Source organism: Takifugu flavidus, chromosome 14, assembly GCF_003711565.1.
Source record: "Takifugu flavidus isolate HTHZ2018 chromosome 14, ASM371156v2, whole genome shotgun sequence".
Classification (NCBI taxonomy): domain Eukaryota; kingdom Metazoa; phylum Chordata; class Actinopteri; order Tetraodontiformes; family Tetraodontidae; genus Takifugu; species Takifugu flavidus.
Window position 1 is genome coordinate 14,296,376 of NC_079533.1, and position 26,991 is coordinate 14,323,366.

The 26,991-nt window shown below is 46.0% G+C and overlaps 5 protein-coding genes across 7 annotated transcripts; 2 read left to right on the forward strand and 3 right to left on the reverse strand.

Annotated features, from left to right (window-relative positions):
* The first annotated feature begins 39 nt into the window (after positions 1–39).
* On the forward strand, positions 40–1,977 carry rps14 (ribosomal protein S14). Its single transcript, XM_057055315.1, has 5 exons — positions 40–180; positions 921–1,072; positions 1,148–1,309; positions 1,594–1,670; positions 1,867–1,977. Exons 1-5 carry the CDS (start codon positions 43–45, stop codon positions 1,932–1,934), a joined length of 597 nt encoding a protein of 198 aa, XP_056911295.1. The 5' UTR covers positions 40–42; the 3' UTR covers positions 1,935–1,977.
* On the reverse strand, positions 1,700–9,853 carry chm (CHM Rab escort protein). 2 transcript variants are annotated; one of them, XM_057055304.1, is made up of 17 exons: positions 9,707–9,853; positions 8,941–9,007; positions 8,787–8,859; positions 8,563–8,687; positions 8,370–8,488; positions 8,237–8,286; positions 7,915–8,040; positions 7,616–7,732; positions 6,800–6,911; positions 6,493–6,715; positions 5,928–6,005; positions 4,744–4,851; positions 4,601–4,664; positions 4,132–4,228; positions 3,519–3,617; positions 3,009–3,154; positions 1,700–2,880 (listed from the first exon to the last, which is right to left on the reverse strand). In XM_057055304.1, the coding sequence occupies exons 1-17, from the start codon at positions 9,756–9,758 to the stop codon at positions 2,659–2,661; spliced, it is 1,878 nt and encodes a 625-aa protein (XP_056911284.1). In that variant the 5' UTR covers positions 9,759–9,853; the 3' UTR covers positions 1,700–2,658. The 2 variants fall into 2 exon arrangements, with proteins under 2 accessions (XP_056911284.1, XP_056911283.1); XM_057055303.1 differs by having other exon boundaries at positions 8,228–8,286.
* A 1,257-nt stretch (positions 9,854–11,110) lies between these two features.
* dacha (dachshund a) lies at positions 11,111–19,673 on the forward strand. 2 transcript variants are annotated; one of them, XM_057055305.1, is made up of 12 exons: positions 11,111–11,707; positions 14,098–14,207; positions 16,814–16,951; positions 17,036–17,170; positions 17,256–17,410; positions 17,553–17,694; positions 17,928–17,978; positions 18,062–18,204; positions 18,299–18,446; positions 18,518–18,643; positions 18,748–18,807; positions 18,913–19,673. In XM_057055305.1, the coding sequence occupies exons 1-12, from the start codon at positions 11,217–11,219 to the stop codon at positions 18,951–18,953; spliced, it is 1,740 nt and encodes a 579-aa protein (XP_056911285.1). In that variant the 5' UTR covers positions 11,111–11,216; the 3' UTR covers positions 18,954–19,673. The 2 variants fall into 2 exon arrangements, with proteins under 2 accessions (XP_056911285.1, XP_056911287.1); XM_057055307.1 differs by having other exon boundaries at positions 11,112–11,707; positions 18,916–19,673.
* A 462-nt stretch (positions 19,674–20,135) lies between these two features.
* ik (IK cytokine) lies at positions 20,136–24,839 on the reverse strand. The gene is given in 21 exon segments (XM_057055308.1): positions 20,136–20,300; positions 20,398–20,432; positions 20,517–20,625; positions 20,761–20,849; positions 21,011–21,068; positions 21,148–21,234; positions 21,351–21,435; positions 21,512–21,530; positions 21,614–21,773; positions 21,854–21,893; positions 21,970–22,078; positions 22,173–22,276; positions 22,279–22,335; positions 22,469–22,515; positions 22,753–22,823; positions 23,080–23,194; positions 23,279–23,446; positions 23,829–23,888; positions 23,965–24,057; positions 24,139–24,205; positions 24,658–24,839. Coding segments are annotated over 21 exon segments (1,611 nt in total). The 5' UTR covers positions 24,668–24,839; the 3' UTR covers positions 20,136–20,272.
* Positions 24,840–25,403: 564 nt separating this feature from the next.
* On the reverse strand, positions 25,404–26,408 carry ndufa2 (NADH:ubiquinone oxidoreductase subunit A2). Its single transcript, XM_057053715.1, has 3 exons — positions 26,248–26,408; positions 25,793–25,899; positions 25,404–25,588 (listed from the first exon to the last, which is right to left on the reverse strand). Exons 1-3 carry the CDS (start codon positions 26,349–26,351, stop codon positions 25,497–25,499), a joined length of 303 nt encoding a protein of 100 aa, XP_056909695.1. The 5' UTR covers positions 26,352–26,408; the 3' UTR covers positions 25,404–25,496.
* Between the last annotated feature and the right edge of the window lie 583 nt (positions 26,409–26,991).

Consider the following 26,991-nt stretch of genomic DNA (forward strand, 5'->3'; position numbering starts at 1 on the left):
AACCTTTACATTAGATAGATAGATAGATAGGTGGGTGGGTGGATGGATAGATCGATAGATCGATCTTGTAAGAACCGCATGGTGGCAGCAGCAGCTTCCCGCGCTGCCTCTCTCAACTTTACCCCCGGAACCGGAAGTTCCTTCCTTTCTTGTTTCTGCTTCCTCAAGAGACACACAGAGGTACGTTTTTGTCAGCGTTTTATCCTAAATAAATCCTCTTTGCAAGTGAACATCCGATTAAATTATTAATCGCTACTGATTTATTATTGCTTCTTGTTTCTTTTGCACCTCATATTGTACCTGACCGTAACTCGGGACATCTGAATAAAGATGTTTTTTGGCCGTGTGTCGGTGTGCGGGTCGCATAGCGGCGGCAGAATGACGCCATTTTACCTCAATTTAGGGTTTCATGAAACGGAATAAACATTTTCTTAACAAATTAAATGTCTTCGTTGGCGTATACACTAAGGTCGTTTACTGCCACCTGTGTTGGACTTAAACTATGGGTCAGCCTCGTTAGTCGACAGAAGCTAATAAGCTAACGCTAGCGCTTGCCAAGCTGCCGATGGCCAGGCTCTATTTACTCACATTTGTTTCAAAAGTATCTTATTTTACGTTTGTTGACACAATTATGTGTTTTATTTATGGATGAGAAACAACCATTATTGTGGAGTTGATGTTTTAGCCTCTCGTCAGTGTCAAATGTCCCATCAACTGATGGAGCTTCTGTAATTTCTCATAACCGAAGCAAATGATGATACACCTCTAGAACTGAGCATTTAGCTCCATGTGGGGCTTCCTAAGTGCTCGGGATCTTACGGGTTTGGCGCTTGTTTATATCTGATCCGGGAATAATAACACCGTCTTGCCAGAAGTATTGAAGTGTGACTCTTTGACATCGATTTTCTCTCCATCTTCAGACAATGGCTCCTCGTAAAGGGAAAGAGAAGAAGGAGGAGCAGGTTATCAGCCTGGGTCCTCAGGTGGCTGAAGGAGAGAACGTGTTTGGTGTGTGTCACATCTTCGCCTCCTTCAACGATACCTTTGTCCATGTCACTGACCTGTCTGGCAAGTAAGTGAAGGTGCCTACAAGGACTGATTCAGATGTAATGGCTGCATGTCGTCTGACGGGTGCATTTGTCGCCAGGGAAACAATCTGCCGTGTGACAGGCGGTATGAAGGTGAAGGCAGACAGAGATGAGTCTTCTCCATATGCTGCCATGTTGGCAGCTCAGGATGTTGCCCAGCGCTGCAAAGAGCTTGGAATCACTGCTCTGCACATCAAGTTGAGAGCCACTGGAGGAAACAGGTACAGTTGTTGGCAAACTCTTCTGCAGGTCAACAGTGTCGTCGTTTTGGTTGTGAAGGGCTGAACTCGTGCAACGTTAGCCTTATTATCTCATTGTGCAGTCACTCCTCTCGTAAATGGAGGATCTTTGGGGGTACATAAAGATGACGCTCTGTCCCCATCATCTTAAAATGTTAAATACAAACACTGTAGTTTCTCCAGTATGTTGACTTCATCTGGGTGGAACTTTAAAATTGCACCAGTTCAATGTTTGTCCTGGTATTAATTGTTGTCATCTACCTCAGGACAAAGACTCCTGGTCCTGGAGCTCAGTCTGCCCTCAGAGCTCTGGCTCGTTCCGGCATGAAAATTGGACGCATAGGTGAGAACACTATTGCAGTATGAACAGACTCACTGGTTACCGTCTTTATTGTACATATGATCAACTGCGTCAAAGTGAATATCAGCTCTGGACTTGATGCAACAACTGTTGTGACTAGTGATATGAAATCTGCATCTTTTGTTGCCTCCACCTTGTAACCAATCGTTAAAGTATTTTTCCCCTTTCTTTGGTTCAGAGGACGTCACTCCAATTCCATCAGATTCAACCCGAAGGAAGGGTGGACGTCGCGGTCGCCGTCTGTAAAACTGCATCAGATTTTTTTTCTGCTAATAAAAAGCGAAACCAAGTTTTGTGCACATGCTTGTGTAACTCTGTTCACCCGGCAGTTCACTGTGTTGTACTAAAACACGATCCCAAACAAATCTAAAACGTGAAAGCTGTTTTTTATGCCCTTGTGAGAGTTTGTCAACCAAGAAGTCGGAATGTTGAAAATGATGAAACAGCTTTATCTGCTTAAGTGTCGGCCACAGGTGTCCATTTCAACCTCACAATGCAATACAAACTTTGCTTGTTGGATCCAGTCATTTTGTGGTAGTTAAGCTTAATCCCCCCTGTTGTGCAGTTCATGCTGCCCGCCGGCAGGAGGCAGTAACAGCCTGCTGGTCCACCTGTCAGGGAAAAGAAACGCAGCAGGATGCTGCTTTCAAATGCCTGACATTCAGACAGCGGAGTGCCCCTGAGCCACGCCTACCCTTTTCCCATCATGCAGCTGTGTCAGATTGCCAGAGGTTTAAAAGTCTGCATGAGACCAGCCAGCATCTCTACCCCACTGATCCACTTCCTGTTTCAAAAGGTCACAATTTTGTTGAAGTTGTTTATGTGAACGAGATCACCAGCCAATCAATTAAAGAGAAGGATCCTGTTAATGGACAGTTTAATATTTACACAGAATAAAGATGTTTAAATAGGGAATAAAAAAAGGCAACTTTGATCCACAATGCACTGCAGGAGGTTCTGTTGTAGATGTTTACTCCTCCGCCTGCACAGTCTCCTCTGTCAATACCGCCTCTTCCAGTTTGTCCTGGTTTTCCTTTTCTCCCTCCTTGTCCTCTCCCTCCTTGTCCTCTCCCTCCTTGTCCTCTCCTTCAGCGGAAGCAGTGGCATCTCCGTCGTAGATGATGTCTTCAGGGTTGGGAGCTGGAGGACAGAAGTCCTCATCGGGCAGGATCTTGCTGAAGATGGCTTCAGCCTGAAACAGAGTTTCTGCTATTGACGGGCTGATGGGATTTACGTGGACGGATTTAACTGGATCTGGATTTCAGAAGTTGATTTACTTGGTGCTGAAGCCACTTATTAAAGACAGATTTTGTCTGTTACCTGTTTGATGGCATTTTCGTGACTCAGGCCGCCATCTGGCCCAGAGCACATGTATACGTTGGATGGAAGGTCGTGACCTTCGGTCTCCAGTCCGGAACCGTCAGTGATGTTGAAGTAGAGGCACCAGAGGACAGATGGACAATTTTCTGCAGGAAAGACACGTGCATTAAGTTGTTAGCTCTTGCATTTATATCCACACAAACCTACTCTTAACCTATAAAAGGGAATGCTCCGTAGGTGTCGGGGGGGGGGGGGGGGAGTCGCCACGGCAACACTGACACGAACAGCTGACAAGACTCACTGAATTAACCCACGGCGTCAGATTAATGATGAACAGGAGCTTATCTCCTCCTCCCTCATCACCTGTGATGAATTTCTAAAGCAGCATTCATCCATCCTGCAGCTTCACACGTGTGTTCGTGTTATAATTAAAGGAAAAGGTGATGAATGGATGACAGGAGGTAAAGGAGGAGAGAAACCCAACGGGACACACAGGAGGGCATGTGTTACCTTGGTCCGGTGAGTCTGGCGTGCAGAATATTCTGCTCACCAGCGGCGACAGGTCCTCATAAGCAGAACCAGAAGACTGGCAGGTGAGGTGGACCAAATCTACAAAATCAAAGCTCATTAGTAATTCAAAGGGTGTGGCCTCGCTTTTACTTGAGGTTGACTGTCAGGGCAGGTTGATATCTGGTGTGATGCCACTCAAGCCCCCCCTCAAAAAAAAAAATCCATCAGGCGATGATCCACCAACTGAAGCTGCATCTTTGGATTAATGGTGGTTTATTTTGCAGGCGTTCAGGCTCGCTGAATGGGTAACCAATCACGCTGCAGCAGCAGAAATGATGGCGGCGGTGCACCCCCAACGCCGTGTTTGAGTATTTGTGTGTTTCTCTTGAAGGACACTGCATCATCTGCTGGGTCTTAATTTATAGTTGACGTGCACAACTAATGCCAAACTAAAACTGCAGGGAAAAGTGTGCCTGGGGCTCCGTTACTGGAGAGCTGTGCTGGATTTGAAAGAAATGTTTCCACGTGGAGTGTGTGTGTGTGTGTGTGTGTGTGTGTGTGTGTGTGTGTGTGTGTGTGTGTGTGTGTGGTGTGTGTGTGTGTGTGCTCTCACATGTTCCAGGCATGCATGTCATCGTGGATGGACTGAGTTCCACCATTCTCACCGCCGCACACCCTGCTGCGATGGGAGGAATCGTTACCAAGGAGACCTGTCAGACAGACAGTGAATTAAAAGTCGACAGAAAAAAAAACCCGTCAGATTAATGTTATTACTGAACGCTGCAGGCTAACACACACACGCAGACACACGAAGGAGAAAATCCATAATGCATCATAATTCCCTGCCTTAGCTTAATTCAATATTTAACTTTCTCCTGATCACACAGGAGGGTGTTACTGTGGCTGAATTAGAGTTGGGTCAAAATATAGAAGGGATTTCTTTTCAGATTTTTCCACCATTTTCCAAGTTTCTAAGTCAATTTTAAATCTACCTGAAGGTCACGCACACCGTCGACACTAACAACAAATTCGGCAGTTTAAGAGCAAAGAGCAGGCGAATTAAGTATTTTAGTTGGGCGTACCTGTTGGTCTGAATTACTGGACAGAACCGAGCTGTCAGTGATCAGAACAGCTCTGGAGATAAACCTGAAACATGAAGAGATGTTTTACGTGAGGAAAACGTCTGACTTTATGAGCTAAGCTTGTGAGACCGGCGCTTTCTGACCTGGGGGGTGTGGCTACTCTCTTACGCTCCGGCCCAACGTAACCCTCCTCTACAACGAAATGGCTACAGCTGATTCGCTGTCCTCGGCTGTCAATCACAGCCTTACACCTGAGACAGAGTGGACAAATGAGGGGCCATGAAGATGAAACGTGGACTTCAGCAGAGCTCTCACACACACACACACACACACACCACACACACACACACACACACACACACACACACACACACACACACACACACACACACACAGCCGAGTCAGCAGGCGGGGCAGATTCTGTCAGCTGGTCTGAAGAAGCAACTGATTGATTTACTATCTAATAACAGATCAATCACACACTTTTATACAGACATGACTGAATATATAAATGACTTTCAAATAACTGCACTGCTCAAGATTCCACTATTAAATCATCATTTCAATAGAAATATGATCGATTGTGAAGGCAGGTCACACACGCACACACTTTCACTGCTGAAACCTATTATTGGGAATAATGATGCGCACAAAAGCTCATCCATAACCTCTGACACACATACTTGGGTACCAGCAGCGTTAGAAGGTCACACACACACAAAGACAATGACAGATGATAAACACACAGTCCTTGTGGCCCGTTAGCATCATTAGCATGGAGACACAAAGTTGCCTTCAGTGAGCTGACCAGTGTTAACTTAATGTTTCCATGGAGACACTTTAAACTGGAGTCACTAACGGCTCACTCAGCGCAGCGGCGACACCCCAACATCGCAAACGATGACACAAGGTGGTGAACTGGATTTTGACCTTCAAAGGTCATCTGTGTGTTATTGATGTGTGGGTGCGTGCACGTGTGAACAATGAATCAGTCATTTAATCTGGCGGCCGACGAGGCAGCAAATAATCCCGCGGAAACTGGCAGGAGGGGGAGAGAGCGAGCGAGCAGTGAGGTGTGAAGCAAAGGAGGAACAGAGGTTAAATTATAATGTTAATTTCCTCTCCTCAAAATGAATATTTCACCGACTATTAATTATCAGCCAGTCACCGCTCTCGACACAACAACCACACACCCACAGACCTCTCAGGTGTTCCAAAATGTCAGTCAAACAAGGCTCCACAATCAATTATAACAGCACCCAGATGTTTGTTAAAGCAGTACTGATACTCTGGATGTTCATGGTATGATAGTTGATTGTTTCTGTACCTGTTAGTGTCCTTGTCCACCAGGAGACAGCTGACCGAGTGTCTCAAACAGTAGATTCCCCCAAACACAGCACACATCCTTAAACACAGACAACATTCAGTTAGAATGTTTTGTCCAATCAGCAGGAGGGCGACAGTAAGAAGAGACAGAAATACTTTTAAATGACACCACTGGCAGGTGGTGTGCCTGTGTGTGTGTGTGCCCTCTAAGGATGATCTAATATGTAAATGAGATGAGCCCTGGGCGACACCTCTTCATTAATATTCAGCTCTGAAACAAATGAGTTAGGATTGGCCAGGAAGACAACCACCTTGATATCAACAAGTAAGGTGGCGACTACTGCAGTAGGTTCTCCTTAGGTTCTACTGCAGTATCTAAAGCAGGAATTTGTACTCAAACACAGAGCCAGAGCAGTAACATTTGTATTTACAGTTTTGCTGCCACTGTAAATCTACTGGAAGCATGAAGAAGATGCATTGTAATGTATGCAGTCATATCGGTGGCACCACTATCATGAATATTAGAAATAGTAAACAGACAGGTAAATGGACTGAAAGGTTCTTACCTACAAAAACACTGGGGTATCTCTCCAAGGCCATAGACAGGAAACAGGAAGGGTGTGTTGCCGTAACGACCCAGGCACTGCAAAAAATTCCGTGTAGAAGCAAGACCCTCCTCTGTCGGTGTGTGTTCTGTTACCATTGCTATGGAGTGAAGTATGAAATGTTCCAGGTTGTCTCCAAGCTGCTGGTCACGGAGGAACTCAGAATATGGCCGCCCGTGGTAGGCTGAAGGTAACGGGGATAAAAGACTGCATTATCCAGCATGCACCTGGCAGGCAGGTACTAAGACCATACCAGCAGGTGTCTCACCCATCTGCTCCTCCGTCTCTTCCATACAGGAAGTTAGAAAACGCATCAACTTCCTCTTTTCTACAACAGACAACTGGCGACTCGCAAACACATCTGCTCTGCTGCAGGGCACCTAAACGAGACAGGACAGCAGAGAGACAGACGGTCAGCAGAGAGACAGACGGTCAGAGGAGAGACAGACGGGTCAGCAGAGAGACAGACGGTCAGCGAGAGACAGACGGTCAGAGGAGAGACAGACGGGTCAGCAGAGAGACAGACGGTCAGCAGAGAGACAGATGGGTCAGCGGAGAGACAGACGGTCAGCAGAGAGACAGACGGTCAGCAGAGAGACAGACGGTCAGCAGAGAGACAGATGGGTCAGCGAGAGACAGACGGTCAGCAGAGAGACAGACGGTCAGCAGAGAGACAGACGGTCAGCAGAGAGACAGACGTCAACGGAGAGACAGACAGTCAGCGGAGAGACAGACGGTCAGCAGAGACAGACGGTCAGCGGAGAGGCAGACGGTCAGCAGAGAGACAGACGGTCAGCAGAGAGACAGACGGTCAGCGGAGAGACAGACGGGTCAGCGGAGAGACAGGCGGTCAGCAGAGAGACAGGCGGTCAGTGGAGAGACAGACGGTCAGCGGAGAGGCAGACGGTCAGCAGAGAGACAGGCGGTCAGCGGAGAGACAGGCGGTCAGCGGAGAGGCAGACGGTCAGCGGAGAGACAGACGGTCAGCAGAGAGACAGACGGTCAGCAGAGAGAGAGACAGACGGTCAGCAGAGACAGACGGTCAGCAGAGAGACAGACAGTCAGACATGCCAGCGATACTCACCTGTTCCACTTTTCCTTGTCGGTAGGTGAGTATCCTGGTAACGTTCTTAAATTCAGCGTATCGGCTGACATTTGATTTGATGAGCAGGTCAACCAACGAGCCACGAGAATACATCAGCTGAAGAAAATACGACGGTCATTGATTAAATAAAGTATTTGCTCTTAAATAAAAATAGCTGCCTGTCTTAGAAACTCTGGCAGTATCAGGAACATTCTCTGGACTATTACAAGGATTGTATAGTATAGAATGTTCTGATATAATACAATCTATCGCCACTAACAGGTTTGTGACTGTGTTACCTTGGAGACCAGGTCAATGTTGAACCTGCGCCCTTCCTTCACCAGCTGAGCATAGCTTATTCTTTTCTTGGCAAGCTCTGCTTGGCTCTGATCTGCCTCTGGTTCCTCCCCTTGTGCTGGGGGGGCCTGTGTGATTGGACAAATGCATCCGAGTTGATTTTATCTACCAGAGAAACGATCCGGAGGCTTCACTGCAGACATAGTCAAATGCTAAATCTTAATTTATACATCGAGATGACTACAAGGTTGTGGATCTTCCAAAAGTAGTGGAGGAACTGAAAGATTTGCCAACATGCTAGAAAGCTTTCTTCACCTCTGGCACCTCTTTTGGCTCCTCTTCCTCTTCTCTCTCCTGTGTCTCTTCTCCAGAACCTGGAAGAGAAAAAAAAACATGGAAATATAGCAAAGGCAGGATTCACATGAAGTGACAAGTCATATTCAGAGGTGAGACAGACCCGCTGATTCCGTCTCTGATGACTCCTTCACAGCCTCCTCATCAGCATTAATGTTGTGGTCTTCGGCAGCGTTTGTAGGCGTAGAACTTGAAGCTTCCTCCTCTTTCTCATCTTCTTCACTGAAATGTGCAGCATGATCAAAAGGGCGAGTCAGAAGATTCTCAATAGATAATTTGCAGCCATGGAGGTTTACCTGGTGAAGCAGAACACCTGCAGGTTCTTGATAGATGCAGTGTCAGGATTTGACAGGTAGATGACCTCCTCCCCATCCTCTAACAAACTCGACCAATCCTGAAGCTCGTCTGGACCACACTCTTCCTACCAGGACAAGCAGAAAAATGCACTCATTGGGGATCACAGTTGGTGCGTACAAGACATTGACAGGTTCTGCCAATAAGAAAACAACTTTATACTAACATGGTACTGTTGAATCCAGTTGAGTAGCCCATTAAAGGTGAAGCTGGCCCAGTTGGCAGCATAATAACTCCTCCTGAAAAGAGACAATGAGGCTTTCATTCGTGTCATTGTAATGTCACAAATGTGAAGCTCTCAACGAGGAAAGAGGACTGACCTGTCCACATGAAGAACCCTCTGTCCCACTCTGGAGAAAGCTGCAGCCGCCACTGACTCGGCAAGACCTGAACACGATATTAAACCCTCAGATAAACTACTCTAGTATCCTAGATCATCATTAGCAGGACGAAGAAATAGGACTGATGTGGACCTGGTGTTAGGAGTGCTAGCTATTGCTATTGTCTTAATTGGACAGATGCTACACTAAAAAACTGTGACTCAGCAGGTCTTTGGCATTAGTACATCAATTCCGCCTCACAGACACACACTCATGTTACCAATTCAAACATACACACATCTTTGACAATTCTGGCAAACCATAACGGTGAACGCAACCATAACATCAAAAGCGGTATTACAATAACATTACGTGACAGCTGCTTTCATTAGCCAGTTAGCTTGCACAAATGCTGGCTAACAGCATCAGGCTAACACAAAACAGCGAAATAGGATTATGCATTGATACAGAAAGCGAATGCTGTGTATCGATTGTCTGACCATATCGCGAAACAATAACTACAAGCGAAGTGTTTCTTGCCTTTTTGTTTACAAAGATTGAGCTGGCCCTTTAGCTGCTAGCCCTTGCTATTCATAATACATTGTCCGTTAGCCACAAGCTAATGCAGGGTCCATCCCAGATTGTGTTCCCATTTTGAGTGGGTTAAAATGAGTATTTAAGAACGGAGAGCTGTCAACAGAACACAAACACACGCGGACACGTGATCCAGATCATATCACGAAATAAAAACGAGGTATAACGGTACCTGTTCCCAAAATGACGACGTCGAATTCAGACGGCAGATCCTCGGCAGCCATGTTGGTAGCAGGGAAGTCACGTGACAAGGAACGACGCTGCTCGAGCTCCAAACTGCACTAATGACAAACTGTCACTTCTTTCTATAGGTGTATTTATTTACGTTTACGTTACGTTTGCGTTGAAAAATCGTTGATCGTCACGTACATGACGCGCATAAAACGCAACAGACGTGTGGAGGTTGTATGTATGTACATGCATGTAGCTGTTGGCTACATACAGAATGTATGTACATCCAGAACTCTTCGGTGTTTAATGGAGCTTCAGGGTTGGCAACAACTTTCTCATCATGCTATGGTTCTCTGCGTGTCAGCCAAAAGCCTCACACACACACATACACACACAGAGCAAATGACACACAGCCAAAAACACAAACGCATCTTTCATCTAAAAATCCCAGATGGCTAAAAACACAGATTTCCCCCTCCTTCTTTCCTTTCCTGTCCCCTCTTCTATCCTCTTGTCTGCTCCGCTCCTCTCTTGCCCCCCTTCCCTCTCTGTAGCGGCGAGCCTTTGAAGGATGTTTAAAGGAAATCATCTATCCTGCGTCTCCTATGTTCCTCACATTAAAGAGCTTTTTGTTGCCTGTTAGTGTGAGGTGTTAACGAAGGCTGTGTGGTGATTGGGAGACGTGTGTGAAGAGCTGCCAGATCGTTTGGAGAAGACTGAAGAGGCTGAAGTGCTGCAGAAGTCCATGTGTTGTTATTCCATCATATAAATGATCACATCAGTTTGTGCAGCAGAACCTTCATTAAGTTGACCTTCTTCAGGTCCGAACCTGCATATTTCCCAGTTTTAAGTGGCATGCTGACGTGATGCATGCAGGTATTTTCCGCTGACATTTAATCCACTCTCAGCTCTAAAGGTTAATTTGATCTCTTTATTTAATTTCATGCAGTGCTTTTAATTTGAATCTCAGCTGATGTATGAGGTGTTGTATCTGTGGTGTAAATATGAACCAATTATGGATAACACCTCAGGGTTACAAATATTATTTCAGAGGGTGTAAAAGTTCTAATTCAAGGCCTCCGTAAACCTGATTTGGCCTTCAAAAGATTCCATCAGATGATCCACCTGGACGACAATGATCTGTCATGCCTGACGTCAAGTTGCTCTGCAAAATCTAAATCAGACAGGATTCGCTGGTTGTTGTGGTGCAGAAAGTTCTCATGATGCGTTTACCTGCCGTTTGCGCCGTCAAAACCCATCAACAAAAGAACCATCTGGTCTGGTCTGTCAATCAATCACTCCGGGTTTTCCGCTCCACCAATGGGAGGCCTGTCCGTGCGGCTGCCTGCACCTGATTGGCTGGAGCCTTAATTGACAAAGAGAGAGAGCAGGAGAGAGAGAGAGGGGGGAGTGTTCGTTCGTGTCATAGGTAGAAGAAAGAAGAGAAAACTACACCTGAAATAAGAAGAATAGAACAAAAGTAAAGTCTTGTCCCTATTTTGTGCTCCGTCATGGCGGGCACCTCCAACGCCCCTCTTTCTCGGACGTCCTCATCTCCCACCGACTCTCAGTTCCACTCCGAGCCACCCTACAGTGGCTCCAACCCCTCCGGTTCTCCGCACCTCTCCGTCGGCCGCCTGGCCGGAGCCTTCCTGAGCGGCAGCGGCCGAGCCCCGCTCACCGCGAATGGGGGCGCCGCTCCTCCGCAAACCGACTGCAAGATGGTGGAAGTTCACGGCGCGAAGGTGGCGTCGTTCACGGTGAACGGCGTGGAGTTGATCTGCCTGCCGCAGGTGTTCGAGCTCTTCCTGAAGCACCTGGTGGGCGGACTGCACACCGTCTACACCAAGCTGAAGCGGCTGGACATCAGCCCGGTGGTGTGCTCCGTGGAGCAGGTGCGCATCCTGCGGGGACTCGGTGCCATCCAGCCCGGAGTGAACCGGTGCAAGCTCATCACACGGGCCGACTTCGAGACGCTGTACCGGGACTGCACCAATGCCAGGTGGGCCGGGAGAAAACTTTGTTTTCTTTTTAAATCAGAGTATGAAATACCGGCCATAATTCACATTCTTATGCCATACGTAATGTATTTATTATTAACTTAAAGATGACTATTATTGTTTAACGACACTGTGATTTTTAAAAAATCAAGTTATTTCCAAGATAGAAACAGTTTAAAGGCTCCAGCTCAACATCTTTTTATTTATGTTTTTATACCTGGGATAATTTGTGTGTTAAACACAAAATGGAGGAAATGGGGAGGGAAAACAGGTTTGCAAAAGGTGAAACGATTAATCAATGCAGATATTGATTTAATAGATTTCCTGATAGCTATGAGAGATTAACTGTAAGCGCCCGAGTGCACCAATAGCTCAGTAGTATTATTTAAAGTACATTAGGGAGAAGACTTAAGTTCAACTTGAAATTAAATCATACGTTATCTGTTCTGCAGGTGAATTAATCTGCACACGTGTGAATACAAAATTAGATTATTAAATTGGTGTATGACACAAGAATGATAACAGAAAAGAAATATGACAAGATTTAATAAGCTTTTAATACAAATACATCATTTTATATAGTAACCAAACCTGCTTTCTTTTTTAAAAAAAGGAGAAAAAAAGCATTAATTTATTCATGCTGTCAGTCTGTATCGCAGCACCTATAAAACCTTGATGTCAACTTTCTGCAGATCAAACAACATGAAAAGCTTTACGCGCGCGCGCACACACACACACACGTGGAGTGTCTTCACCGCCTCGGGTGACTCTTTACGTGCGTGTTTATAATCATATTTAGGCAGATTACAGCTGAATGTTCATCAGAATGTTTGTGTCTAATGACCAAATCATGGAAATGAGCCTCAGCTAATTATGGAATTAACAATGACAAATGTGTGTGTGTGTGTGTAGTGTGTGTGTGTAGTGTAAGTGTAAAATGAGAAGTGACAGTGAGGAAATCACTTTTCCTGTTCACAGGTTGTTTGTGTTAATCGGTTTTAATCATAATTCTAAATAAACTGAAGGCAGCAAAAGTGCAAAACTCCTTGTGTGTGTGTGTGTGTGTGTGTGTGTGTGTGTGTGTGTCCTCACATTACTTTATAAAACCTAAACTCATTAAAGTGCGACATCCTTTTATGTCTGTTTACATGAGTAATTTGAGTTTAACCACAGAAAAACAAGGTTTGTAGCCGTGTTTGTCCATGAACTGGACAAAATAAACTGGTTGGAATTTGCTGGTCAAAGGTCAGGGGGTGCCGTCGCCGTGACGCCACCATCTTCTTGTTTCCTAAATAAAAGAAGAGGTAAATTGGGTCCTCTACGGCCGACACTGGCGGGTGTATAGTGGAAGCTTCGTTGCTGGTTCTGCTGAGGTCCAGGTTGAGGCTGCGACACACTGGTCCTGGTAACTGGGAGCTCTGGTCTGGGTCAGGACAGGCGTGACGCTGGAAGACAGGGTCCACTACAAACTAATAAAGTCAAAAACAATAGGTTGTTCTTGATACTGTGATTGACCGCAGATCCCCTGAACGTGTGTGTGTGTGTGTGTGTGTGTGTGTGTGTGTGTCTGTGTGTGTGTGTGTGTGTGTGGGAGAGAGAGGATGTGTAAATATGAATTGCGTACTAATTAAAATCCCAGCTCCTCGGTTGATGGCTCACATGTGAGCGACTTAAATCTCCAACAGTTTGTTAAACTCAGCCTGGCGTATGTGCATGTGTGCACGCGTGCACGTGTGTGCATGGGTGGGTTTGCGTGTGTGTGTGTGGACATAAAGGACATTTTGTCCAGATTTAATAAACTGTGGAAACTCCCTAATGTAAATTAAATTCCTGGTGTGTGTGTGTGTGTGTGTGTGTGTGTGTGTGTGTGTGTGTGTGTGTGTGTGTGTGTGTGTGTGTGTGTACTGTCCGTCAAGCACTGACCTGTGCGCACCCTCCAGGCTGCCTCAGTGTGTTCATCGAGCTGAGGCGGCACTTTTCAGCGCCGTCCTTGTGTTTTCATACACATTTGTTTTATTTGTCAAACTCCAGCGTTTGTCCAGCATCTTCTCCTCGTCCTTTGGACTTTGTCCTCTCTGGCCTGTCCTTGCCCTCCCCTCTCTCATCCTCTCTTTATCTACCGGTGCATCTCTTAAAGTCTTCCCCAGGGACGATCAACATTGAATATAAAAGGCTTTGGGGAGAGAAAGCAGGGAGATGAAACGGATTCATTCATGAGGTTAAAACACAAGATTCACCTGGAATATTAATAATGAGCAGAATGGAGGCAGAAAGGCCACTATTGATAAATTATTGATGGCAGTTGATTTAGAAATGGTTCTCGGCTCTTTAAAAGGGACATTTAAAGGGCTTTCCCGCTGTGTTTTCACTGTCCTCTCCTGCTTTTCTTCAGCTCCCGACCAGGTCGACCTCCCAAACGTTCCCTGGGTATCGTAGCCATGGCTGACAACTCCAGAGTCCTCCCACATGGTCTGATCAGCCCCGCCCTGCTGTCACAACCAGGTGAGTGAAATAAACGACTCCTGGGAGTTTGGGGGGATGTTTCGTGCAGTCTGCAGACAGTTTAAGTCCTGGATTTTATATGCGATTTTCTTATTACTTTTACATTCTCTCTTTAGATTAAGGTGGTATTTTTAAGAACAAATTTAGCTTAAATGCACACCAAAAAAAACATTTACAAATATGAAGAGATTTGGCTGCTATCGCCAGTCTGATCTAAAGTCAACAATATAGGTTGACTGAACCAAAACCAAAGAGTCCAAGTTTATCTTTGTAGAGCGTGAATGAAAGAGAGGACGGTGGCAGCGTTCTCACCGGTGGGGTGAAATCCGACGACGTTATCCGGATGGAGTGCTTGTGACGAGTTCCCAGCGACAACATTACAGTGGAATATTCATGTTCTACAGCCTGAAATCATTTTCTGTCAAGTAGATTTGAGTCACGGCCGTGTTTATTTACTTCCCACCTCCGGGTTCCGCGTGTGTCTGTGTGTATCTGTGTGTGTGTGTGTGATTAGACCTATAATTAGCATCCTTAATTAGCAGATGTCAAAATGATTGACAGATTGGAGTCTGACCTGAAGCACTGTGTGTGTGTGTGTGTGTGTGTGTGTGTGTGTGTGTGTGTGTGTGTGTGTAAAGCTGCTTAAGATCATGTGTGTAACTTGATAGTCACACCTTTTGTTGCTGAATCTGCCTGCAGATGAAGGATCCTGGTGACATCTGATGGAGGGATCCTCTGATTGGACAAAAGGATTTTTTAAAATTATATTTCTTTCATGGTTTTTAGAGGAATTTACTGTAAACCGGTCGTTGTGAGCTCATCATCTCGGTCCTGACATTACCCACATTACCCATCATGCCTTCCTCCACATACACTGGTAGAACTTCCAGTTTTAAAGTTACTTTTATTTTTAAAAAAACTAAAACATTTAACTGTGCGAATGAGACTTTTCTTCACATTATACGCGACCTTTACTACACCTTAATTAAACTCTGTGTGTGTGTGTGTGTGTGTGTGTGTGGGGTGGGGGAAGTGGGGTGCGTGCATGTGTGCGTGTGTGTGTGTGAAGATCTAATCATTTTTTGTTTCTTTGATCTCTCTGCCTCTGACCTTGGTCAAAAACTGGCAGTGTTTTTAATAAAAACCTATAGTAGAGTCAGTGTGTGTGTGTCTGTGTGTGCGTGGGCGCGCGTGTGTGTGTTATTAAGCTGTCACAGCTGTCAGGTGTTGACAGGGTTCAGTATGTGGTGTGAGCAGTGGAGCGTCTCTGTTGGAACAGATGAAAGGACGTTGCTGTTCTGGTCTGCTGGTCAGAATTGTCATCAGCAGAGATACTGCGGGGCCTGGATCTGCATCTGGACCTGGATCTGGACATGCAGAACTCCATCTTACGGAGAGTTTAGATCAGCCTTTGGTCAGCTCGTGTATCAACCCTCTCGGCTAACTGAAGTAAAATAAGCTAACCCCACAACATGAGCGCTATGGCAGCCTGAACTCTCCCGCCACATTAGCACAGCTGAGATTAGATCGCGGCTCAGTTAGAAGTCGTCTCAGAGCTGTTTTGGCCTTTGATGTCTGGAGCTCACAATCAGCACGTGCGCTTGTTGAGGCCACCTTTGCTGACAGTGAGGGACTGTGGCTAACAGCTGGTCATTGGTTTGTGGATGATGGATGCAGCGCGTGGTGTCGCAGACAGTGACAGATGGCCGCCTTCGCTGTGAAGCAGGAAACGCCTCTGGACGCTTCTGCAGTGTGAGTCTTTCTCTCGGAGTCGTGATGAATTCATCACGCCAACGTGACTGGTGGCGAGGTCACGGCCGTGTGTCGGCGCTCAGCCGCTCCCAGGATTCAGGGGTCCTCGTGATACCTGGCAGCTGTTCGAACCAGTTTCAGCTGAGTCAGTTCTGGTCAGTTTTGTTTTATTTGATTCAGACTACTTCGCTCCTCTCCTCTATTTTTCAGGCTGCTTTCACCCAAACTGGGACCCACTGAGAACTCGGAGTGGTTGTCCCACTATGCCACCGAAACCAGTTTTCCTGGAGCGAAACGATGCTCCTGCACTGTTCTAATAAAGGCTTATCAAAGAGGGGGAAGAACAAAGCCACGCTAATATTTCGGGGGATTTTCCAGGTGCTGAAGCGAAACCATCCCCCGCTTTGGTGTTCAGGCCCGGACTGTCAGAGACCTCCAGCTGGTCCTCAGCCAGTCTCCAGTCTCTTGACAATTAATGTTCCACTTTTAGAAGAATAAAGCAGGATCTCCTGCAGGTAGAACACAAACTTTCTTTGTCTCTCTCTGTCTCTGTTTTGCTCCACCGGCGAGCCTCAGGGTGGTGGTGGTGGTGGGGGGTCGCTGTCCGCTCGTTAGCAACAGTCCCATGTTAATACTAATTAAATTCATTAGAAATGGATATTAATTGGGCCAAGTGGCTGCAGGGAGAGAGAGCCGATCGAGAGATGGCGACAGTCACAGGAGACTCTCGGGCTGGTGGGTTTATTAATTATTGATCAACCAACTTGTAGATAACACAGACGGAGGACGCGAATAAAGCCGCTCAGTCTAAAAGTATATCTTAGATTTTACTCTAATCCCATGTTGCTTCGCAGGTCTCACGGCGGCAACCATGGCGGAGGCGCTGGCGCTACAAAAGATGCGGCTGATGATGGGTTTCCACGCCAACAGCGAACAGCAGTGGCATCACGACGCGGACAGGACAACCTCGCCGTCAGAGTTCGACGACGCAGGTACGTCGCGATCGCTCTGGCAACTCACATCGACTCACATCATGACCTCATAGCGACCCCCCCCCCCCACCTTGTGCTGAGTAGGAGCCAGTGAAGGATCATGGGAGAAGGACCAACACGTCCTCGCGGCGCCGCTCTCCATGGCCGTAGCCCCTCCCCCTGGATCAGCCTCTCTCCGTCTCAACACCCTCCAACAGCGTAGCACGTTGTTGGCTAACCGTGAGTGATGCATCCATCAGAATACACTTTTCAAACCACATCCATAAATAATACAGTCCACCGTTCTGTGATTGCATTTAACCAGGGCTGTCAGACCTTCCTTTTATGGTCATGCCCCACCCCCTCCTTCCTGTTGGCCTACCCCCCGCTGGCGTTGCCATGGCTATGAACCAGATGAGTCAGTTAAGTGGTTTGGCGAACATGGCTGCCATGTCACATGTCCAAGAAGAAGAAAGCAAGGTGAGATGCTTCCCAAGCGGCTAATGCTAACTATAAACAATTTTGCTCTTATTTTAAAATATAAAACTGTTAGAGAGTGATCGCTGGTCTCCTGACACCCTGATTACGATGTCTTAACACAGAGAATCTTCTTTGCTTGCAGTCCCTCCCCGGCACCCCCTCCCTGAGTCCCTCCCCCAGTGATGACGACGCCCACCTTCAAGAACCAACCAGCCAATCACCTTCCAGAGCATCTTCCTCGCTGTTATCGTCGTCGCCTCCTCCAGCCCCCACGCCAGAACTGGGTCAGCCTTTTGGATCCCAGTCTGGTTTTAAGTTTGGTTTGAACTGAGTTTGTCTGAGATTTTACGTTTTGACACTGAGAAGTCGATGGGAGGCGCTAAAGTTTGACTCCCCGTCTGGTATGAGCTCCGTTAACCCACTGAATGTGCAGGGATGGTGCTGGTGGCGTGTTGAATGGCTGCCGCGGCGGGGCGGTGGGCTGGAGGCGTTCTAATTTCTGTCGTGTTTCCCACAGACGAGACTGCGGAGCAGCACAATGACGCCAAGAAACCGAGGACGGAAAAAGGTGAGGGTGGTCTTCTGGTTCTGGTTCTGAACCTGAACCGTGTCCTCCTAATTTCCCTCTGATGGTGCTGCCTTGATCCACAGATGAAAGCCTGCTGCCCCTCCCCTTCAACAAACCCACCTATGAGAAGCTGCCGCTGTCGGTCACCCAGGCAAACCCAGCTTTGGCTCCGTTCCTATTGGCCGAAGGTCTGTCGTCCATGGAGACCCTGCTGACCAACATACAGGTGATAATAAAGACAAACGGGAAGTGATTACGTCTGTGGTTCCTGGACGTCTGAGGGTGACTCGGTGGTTTACGGGGGGGGGGGGTTCTTTCAGGGGCTGCTAAAGGTGGCGGTGCAGAGCGCTCGATGTCAAGACAAACAAAACCAGATGGAGAGGAAAGAGTTAAAAGTGGAGCTGGACAAAGAGAGAGATGCCAGACAGACTCTCCAGAGACAGCTGAGCTGCGAGCTGCAGACCAGAGGTGGGACAGAGTTTAGCTACCAGTTGTTGCAGAAACCCGTAGCGCAGCATTTAATGGGAACTTTCTGTCAGTATCCATCCAGAAGAGGCTGAAGAAGGAGAAGAAAGCGAAGAGGAGGCTGCAGGAAGCGCTGGATTTTGAGTCCAGGAGGAGACAGCAGGTGGAGCGAGCGCTCAAACATTCCGACCTCCTGGCAGGTAACCTGAAAACCGGCCCCCTCTTCCCACCCCGGTTCAGAATATTGGAAAGAGAGAAACGTTAGCCGTGCTAGGCTAACCCAATTCCTGTGGTTGTGTCGCAGACGCAGTGATTCCTGATATCGACCTGGAGAACAAGGAACAGGAGAACCCCGCAGCCCAAGGTAATGACAGCAGGAAAAAACAAAAAAAAACACGTCAAAACCGCTAATTTCAGAAAGTTCTGATGAACTTCGCGGTGCTACGTTCTAACGTTCTGTCTGTTTCAGCAGAGAACCGACCCTTCAGCAAACCTCCACTCCTCTTCTGATGCCACAGACCAGCAGGACTTAAGAGACAGATCCACATCTGCTTTTACACCAAGATCTTACTGTTATTCCTGACCCCCAAGAGAGGGCGGGGCTTAAAGGTCACCTGACTTGCTGTGGCGAATGAATCTGTTTTTACAACCTTTTCCTTTGTTTTCCTTAATTCTGTAATGTTTCATGTGGAACTGACATGTTAAAGTATGTTCACTACCTGTTGTAGGACATCACGTAGCAGTAGAAGTATATGTATGGTCCTTTGTTGGGATTCTTGCTGTTTATTCTCACTTTTTTTGACTAATGTACATCTGGAGGTCAAAGGTCATTTGTCAGCATTCCTTAATGAATAGTTGAGGTTAAGCTGGAGAAACAAAGATTGTTGAAGAGACAGATGTCACAGACGGGTGTGGTAAATTTCCTCCGGCTGTTTTTATCACTAAAAAAACAAATTTTATTCATGTTAGAACATTTGATTTAATCACTGTTCAGAAAATGCTGATTTCTTTGTTTAAACACCTGCGACAAATTTTCTCAAGGGAACCCAAAGTACTTTTTATTTATAGTGTAGACAGAAATTTAAATGAACGCTAAAAATATTTTGTTTAGGCCAAAGCCCCACCTCACAGGGTGCTTAATTACACTTGGTGTATTTAATTAAGCTTTGAAGTTCAGAACATTACAGTCTTGTGTTAAATATTCAGGACAAAATAAATTGATGGAATTAATCAAGTAGATTAAATCATCATCTCAAGTCAAAACAAACTTTGAAGTTGAACCAACCGAAGAAGCGGTTTCCTGTTGGAGCACCTGGGTGGAGCCCGGAGGCCTCGTTAGCGTCCTGAGCAGCGTTCGCCAGCGCTGCCGTCCGTCAGCACAGCGAGGGCTTATTAACAAACACTCCTTTAAGTTTTTATGCTAATTTGCAGGGATAATCAGTTGGTCTGTCTGTCAGGCCGTTCAACACGTTTCCATCAACAACAACAACGGTGTGTTAATGAGCCGCTACTTCTTAACGGGGCTAATGAGTCCTGCAGCAGCAGCCTTAACAAGATAAACACTAAATATCGTAAACATTCAAGTTCGTGACTGACATTTCCGAATTACCAGGACTGAAATGGTCTGGGAAACGACGTTGCCGCAGCAACCCAAGGGTTGATAGTTGAACGGCTAAAAAAACGTCTACGAGATTCTATTTGTTCTGATGTTTATTGATGATTGACAGATGAATCATTAACTACACACAATTCAATAACAGGACACCAGGTATTGGTCCCATAAAACTAATAATCACAGATCAATACACCACATCCATTGGCGGCCATCTTTAGTATTTGGGCCTCTTTACGTCCACCCTGAAAGACAGATTTTCCGATATTACTCGTCAGTTGTAATCAATAAATCAACGACTGTATTGTCCGATTGACGCGATGATGGGAAACCAACACTCACCCATCTGCCTCCATCTTCTTCCTCTTCTCTATGATCTGAAACACAGGTCCGATTCATTTAATAACCAGTGAACGATGGTTTTGAGTCCATTTCATGTAACTGGAACATCGAAATCTCACCGCGCTGATCTTCTTCCACTGTCGATCCAGTTCGGCCTTCTCGTTGGTCTCTTTGAAACGTCGCGTCTTTCTGCCCTCAGACATCTTGATGCCGTACTGGAAGGCAGCCCTGTGGGAACAAGCGTGATCAGAACCCCATCCAGAACCCTCTGAGGGTGTAACACCCCTGAGTTCACAGGTTTATAACATGACCTTTGACCTAATGAGACCAAAAAGATCAGAAGGCATGAATAAAAGCGCCTACTTTGGCAGAGCTTCCTTGTTGTTCATGTAATCTGAATACTCCTCCTGAGTGTCGAAGTCCCAGCGGCCCAGAGGACCCTTCTTGTTCCCCTGAAACAGACAACAGCTTCATCCCTTCCGTTCAACATAAAGTCGTGCGTGAGAAAACGCCAACAGCGCCGCCTGCTGCTACCAACATGCGCTGCAACACAGCGTCGAAACGCCTTTGCAGGTTTTGTGGCTCTCACAGCAGAGGTGTTGGGAAATGTTACCTGGTCCATCTTGCTGTAGTCCACCTCTTCATCACTGTCCACAGCCAAATCATCCAACCTACACACACAAAGAGGAGAGAATGAGAGAGCAGCTTTAACGCAACACCGGTTAGCAATGTTAGCCTTAGCAGCCTTACGTTGCAGGGTAACACTCTGCATACGAGTTTGAGCCTCCGAAGAAATCTCCCAGCTGCTCTTTACCGCTGTCTCTCCTCAGAGAACCAGTATGAGCGGTTAAAGAACAAAACTAGTTGAATTTGACACCATCACAGTAACAACGCAACGCTCTCCCCCCACTGACGGAAACAGGTCCACTCGGTACGGCGCTAGTTAAGGATATGGTTCGCGGTTCTGCCACTGAGTTCCTGCTGCTCCTGCAAACTTCTCGTTGATCATCTTGATCTGCTCTCGGACTGAAGATGGCCCTGATGAACAGACAGAGAAATAGTTACATTTGGTTATCTGCCAGCGTGTGTGGGGACTAGCCGATAAATGTCTTACCTGTGTCGACCTCCATCACCTGCAGAGACAGACAGGAAAGAAAGAAAGACGGTTATTATCTAGGACTATTTGACCATGAGAACACAGAGGAAAGCCACAGACCTGGTGTTCATCTCCTCGTGGTTTCTCAAAGTAGGCGTGTCTGCGGCTCTTGCTGTCCTCCTCGCGGTCCCTGTCTCGCTCTCGGTGTCTGTCCTTGTCTTTTGGAGGTTTAGAGGACGCGCTCGAGGACAGGATGTAATCGCCGACATCATCAAAGATACTGAAGAGGACAGAGAGATAGTGAGCGCGTTGGCGTGCGCTGCGACGTTCCACCGGTGTGTCGCGGCGTTGCCAGCTCACCTGAGGTCAGCTTCAGGAGCTCTCTTCTCGTCCAGTTTACCTGGAAACACAATCGCTCACCATGATCATCAGGAGTAACTACTTATCGCGAGGAGTCGCGGCGCTAACAACGTTACCTTTGTCCTTCTTCTTGAGCTTCTTGTGTCGAGTTCCCTGCCGGAGGTACGACAGGATCTGAGTCAGCTTCGAGATCACAATGTCGTTGGTTGTCAGAGTCGTCTGAGCCTGAAAGACAGGATACAACAAACAGCCACGGTCACCAACCACCCGAGTTCTGTCAGCTGCAGTCGGTACCAGGTCCAACCCACTGCGACAGTACCTCCATGCTGGGGCAGTCGGCTTTACTGCGGATCAGAGTTGTGGGGATGTCGGTGTCAGTGAACTCATCATCCAAGTCGACTACGTAGGCCATCCTGCCGGGAGGAAGAGCTCGTTCCTCTCGATCGGGCCGGGGCGGAACAGCACGCGGTAGATGTTCCGACCTGTGGGGTCACATTAGAACACAGTGAGTGGGGGAATCTTATGACACACCGAGAAAAGAAGATTTACAAGATTTAACCGGGGCATCACATTGTTACATAGAGGTTAAGCTCAGGAGCAGATGTTGTGACTCACCGAGTCGAGTCTTAAACTCGATCTTCTCCTCTGGATCCACGTCCTTCCTGAAACACACAAGCTCAGCATCTTTAATTGGGCCAAGCCTCTTTATTTGCACGCACCATCCACAATGCGAAGCAACCATCAACGTCGTCTTAATGTTCCTGAATGTTCCCCACTCGTTGGACTGATGCGCAGTCATCTCAAACATTGGGATTCATCAGAAGTTTACTAGTAAATAACTGTCCTGACGTGACATCTGAACATGACCGACTTGTGTTGGAAGGCGTGATGTTTCTTACTTTGCTTCTTTCTGAACTTTTTCCATCATGTCTTCTTCTTCTTTTTCTTTACTGGTGATTTCAGCTCTCACCTGGAAGACACGGAACACCGCAGGTGGGTCAAGTAACAAACGAAGGCTTCACAAAGTCAGCAAATCTAACATGCATTGCTAATTTAAAGATGGATTAAACACTTGATTAAACAGTAAAAATACGGAGACACTCAAAGGTTGAGTGACTCTTGAATAGTGCCAAAGCAGTGAGGAGGCCATTTCTTAGCACGTCAGCCACTTACATCCTTCACACACCAGCTAAATGACTGATGATCTTCCTGCTCTCTCCACTCACCTTCTGCAGCAGAGCGAAATCCAGACCTTTCACCAAGTGAGTGTGCTCCATGTCACCTCCCAAGAACTTGGACTCCTGGATCAACTGACGTCGTTTTTCTGCTGCTGATTTATCACTGAAAGCAGACAACAAATGCAAAATAACACAATATAAACGCACACGTCGGTAACTGGATCATGGTAAATTTGCATGGACTTACGCCTCAGCAGTAGGCCCGACGGCTCGGTAGTTAGCAGTGGTGCTGATGAGCTCTGTCTCTTCATAATCTTTGTTGACTCCGTCTCGCCTCTCTCTTGCTCTGTCCCTGTATTTCTCAGCCAGTTCTCTCTCTCGCTCCATCTCTTGTTGACGTAGTTTAGCATAGTAGCTGAAAGAGAATCTCTTTTTTGTGAATGACATAATCGGATCAACACAATCAGAAGATCACAGGCGTGTTCTGGCAGCACTGATGAACAAGAGTTAGCAGGATGTGTTAGCATGTTAGCAAGTCCTTAAAAGTGGCCACAGAAAGACTTTGGTGTTTCTAATCTAATTAAAAATGCTATTCTGAAATTACTTCCATCCTTTTATGACAAACAGTAAGCAGCAACTTTGATTTGTTTGCCAAATACAATGAGAAAACAAGTCTGGTTTTAGGGGACAATGTGTGGACCATAGCAGGCCATTTAGGTTGGCACCAGACTTGGAAAACAGACAGTAAAGTGGGAATTCTGACCAAGAAGATAAACAGCAAACATGATCTTGCTGACCTTTTCTTCTTCCTCCTCCTTGCTGCTGGATCTTCATCTTCATTATAGTCCCGTGGCATTCTGGAAAAACAAGTTACATCTTGAAACTCCCATATCAACATGATAAATAAAGCCGGTGTATTTGTCTGTCGCTCACTCATGGTGTCTGGACTTGGAAGGCGGTGCAGAGGAGGGCGTCGCACGTGGTGTCATAAGCAGCTTCCTGAAGTCATCATTAGTCAGCTTGGACCTGAAATGATGCACATTGTTAATGCACACGCTCAAATACCTACAGAGCATAACGACAGGATGATTGCTCTGCAATGCTCACTGTGCAGCTCCTCTGTGGTCGTCCACATCATGGCCTTCGGGGGCCAGGGGGTTGGAGTAACTTTCAGCTGCAAAACAAAAAACATAGATGAGGATTAAGTCCCTGGGTGGGAAATGAGACAACGTATTTTATAGTGGAAACGTGCTGTCTCCAGTCACCCGATAGTTTGGCATAAACATAGTGTTCTTGTGGATTGTTTGGACCATATCTAAGAGAACGTTTTTATTTTTCTTCTAGCTAGTTGTTTGCAAGCAAGAGTGCCATGTAGCGTCATAGAGAACTAGCTACACAATCACAACATTGTCTGTCTTAGGCTCGGCCTATGAGGGAGAGACTAATCGATCAACATTCGATAAACATTTTGATCGTGTTTAACGTTTATCTAATACTCGTTTTGGTAAAAAAAAAACCGACTCATGTTGCGAACAGGTCGAGTGGAGGAGTGCTAACTCAAGCTAACTATTTTGCGCTAATAAACAGCCTATTTACTGAACACAAGCTTCTGGAGCTATAACTCACTTTCAGGCATCTTCGTGAGAATTAGCTTCTCTCCTCAAACTCCGTTAACGTCAAGAAAACGACAACTGATCTTTGTTTATTTCTTATGTTACGTATATATCTGGTTTTCGTCTTTGCGATCGCATTATCTGACGTCACGTCCGGCGCAGAGGAAGTAACAGTGCCCCCTGCTGGCCACACAATGATCTGCTCCAATCCAGATAATGAAAAACCATAAATAAGTATTAATAAACTCATCTACTTGATATTGCTGATGGGAGGTCATTTTAGATCTTGACAATTTAAAGTCATTTACAGTGCCTTGTTTTAAGAGTTTAAGATTTAAAGCAAATATGTACAATAAAAAAACCTAATTGAAATAAGGCTTGTGATCCATTGTACATTACTGCCCCCTACAGATCAATAGAGTCACTACGGAAGGCCCACCAGGACCAGCTGGTGTTCCTGCTGCTACATTAAGGTTTCTGAATAGTTTTCTGGCAAACGCCAATTTGGTTTATTTTATGAGAAAATGTGGTCTGAACAGTAAACATATTTAGTTAACAGAAATATAGGCCGTCCTATTTAAAGGTGACCCAGAAGCCATGAGGCTAGATAAATATGTACAGTTAGTGTCAACATTTTTGACTGTCAAGCCAAGCAAATTCTCAAAGGTGTTTAACATCACACCATTGATTTTACTTTTTTAGATGCTGTTTAGTTGCCTGAAATTTGTCAAACGAACACATAAACACATAACAAAGTGACATAATCACAGCAAGGTTTATTTTTTAATATCAACAAATTTACATAAAAACAAAGTGAAGCTGGGCTGAACCAAGCACAGAACAGGGGGGTGTTTAAGGTTTGGGCTGAACCAGTGTCTGAAGAGCTGAGGCCACCTGGTCAGCTGACATGTTGTCCACTGAAACACTTTTCTCCTTCCCAAAATCTGCACAAAAACAAACAACAAACAAACGTCAACACATTATTAGGTCATTAATGGTGATGGAACTTGAAGGATGGTTCTGCAGGTTCCCGGTTGGCCCCTGGAGCCATTACTGGAACACAACTGCTACCAAAACAGCCTCTGCTTTAGAAGTGCACTGCAGCTTTGGACCACGATGACCAGGTAAACTGGGTTGTGCAGACTCACCGTATCTGGCCCAGATTCGAGCTTGGACTCCAGAACATTCTCTGATCAGGATTGGAAAGTCTGGGTTGGACTTTTTCAGATTCACATACTGTTGTTCCACAAAGTCCCTGCACAACAGAAGTAATACAGATTAAGTTCACGCAAACATGTTTTGTTAAATCAGCTACGGATTCATGGTGTTTGGATACTGTTGCAAATAACATTATCCCCAGTTTGCAAACATCACCAATAATTTATTGCTAAATGAAGGTTATCTGTTAAGCGATTCCCTGCAATACTAAACCGAAACAACTTGAAGCCGGGATGATAAATGCGATGTTAGCAGTAGCAGCTAACCGCTCGTAGGTCATTCCCAATGCTGCTAAGCTAGCAGATGTCGCAGTTTGGGTGATTTCCTGTATGGTCGACATATAAACAGCGTTTTCCTCTTTTCTGCAGAACACTACTGGACTCACCTCGCCCCTTTGCTGGCCGCGGAGCTCTGGCACAGGTGGATACGGATCTCTCGCATATTTTTACCCAAAGTGGAGCCAAGGGTTCGCACTACGGTGGCCGCCATCTTGGCTTCCTGGTATGAAGGACGCTAGCGGGATTTTCAGCCCGGAGTTTTTCCTGTCAGGTACTGCGCGCATCCTTCAGGATATTGTGCACAGAAATCTCGCTACAATCTCATCTAGGTCAGTCCAGAATGCAACAAAAATGTAAATATGTTGACAATGACTACCTGAATTTGATACTTATACTTTGCCACAATTTGGAACAGACTCCAAATGACTTTTCTAGATGTATTTCTAATGTCAAAATATTAAATATGGTATGTTGCTTATACAAACCTGCATTTGAGTTAAATAAATACCGTTACTATGATATATTTCCAAAATAAAAGGCAAAAAAGAAATTAGGCTCATTTTGAAAACCCTTCATTGGTTTCCCAGTGTAAATACACTTTATTTCACAGTTTCCAAGAGTTGATTTTAAAATGCAAATAAATAAATATAAATGTGACTTTTTGTGCGAGAAGTAACTGACTGAAATGGTTTACCTTGTCATGAACGCAATAAAAAAGACTATATATAATCTGATTTATAGAACAGAAGACTGCACTTTAACTCAAACAGCTCACCCTGAGTTGATGATGCCAACTGGTTCTTGTCTGATCTTAATGAATGGAGGAACAAACTATGCCTACGCTTAAATCA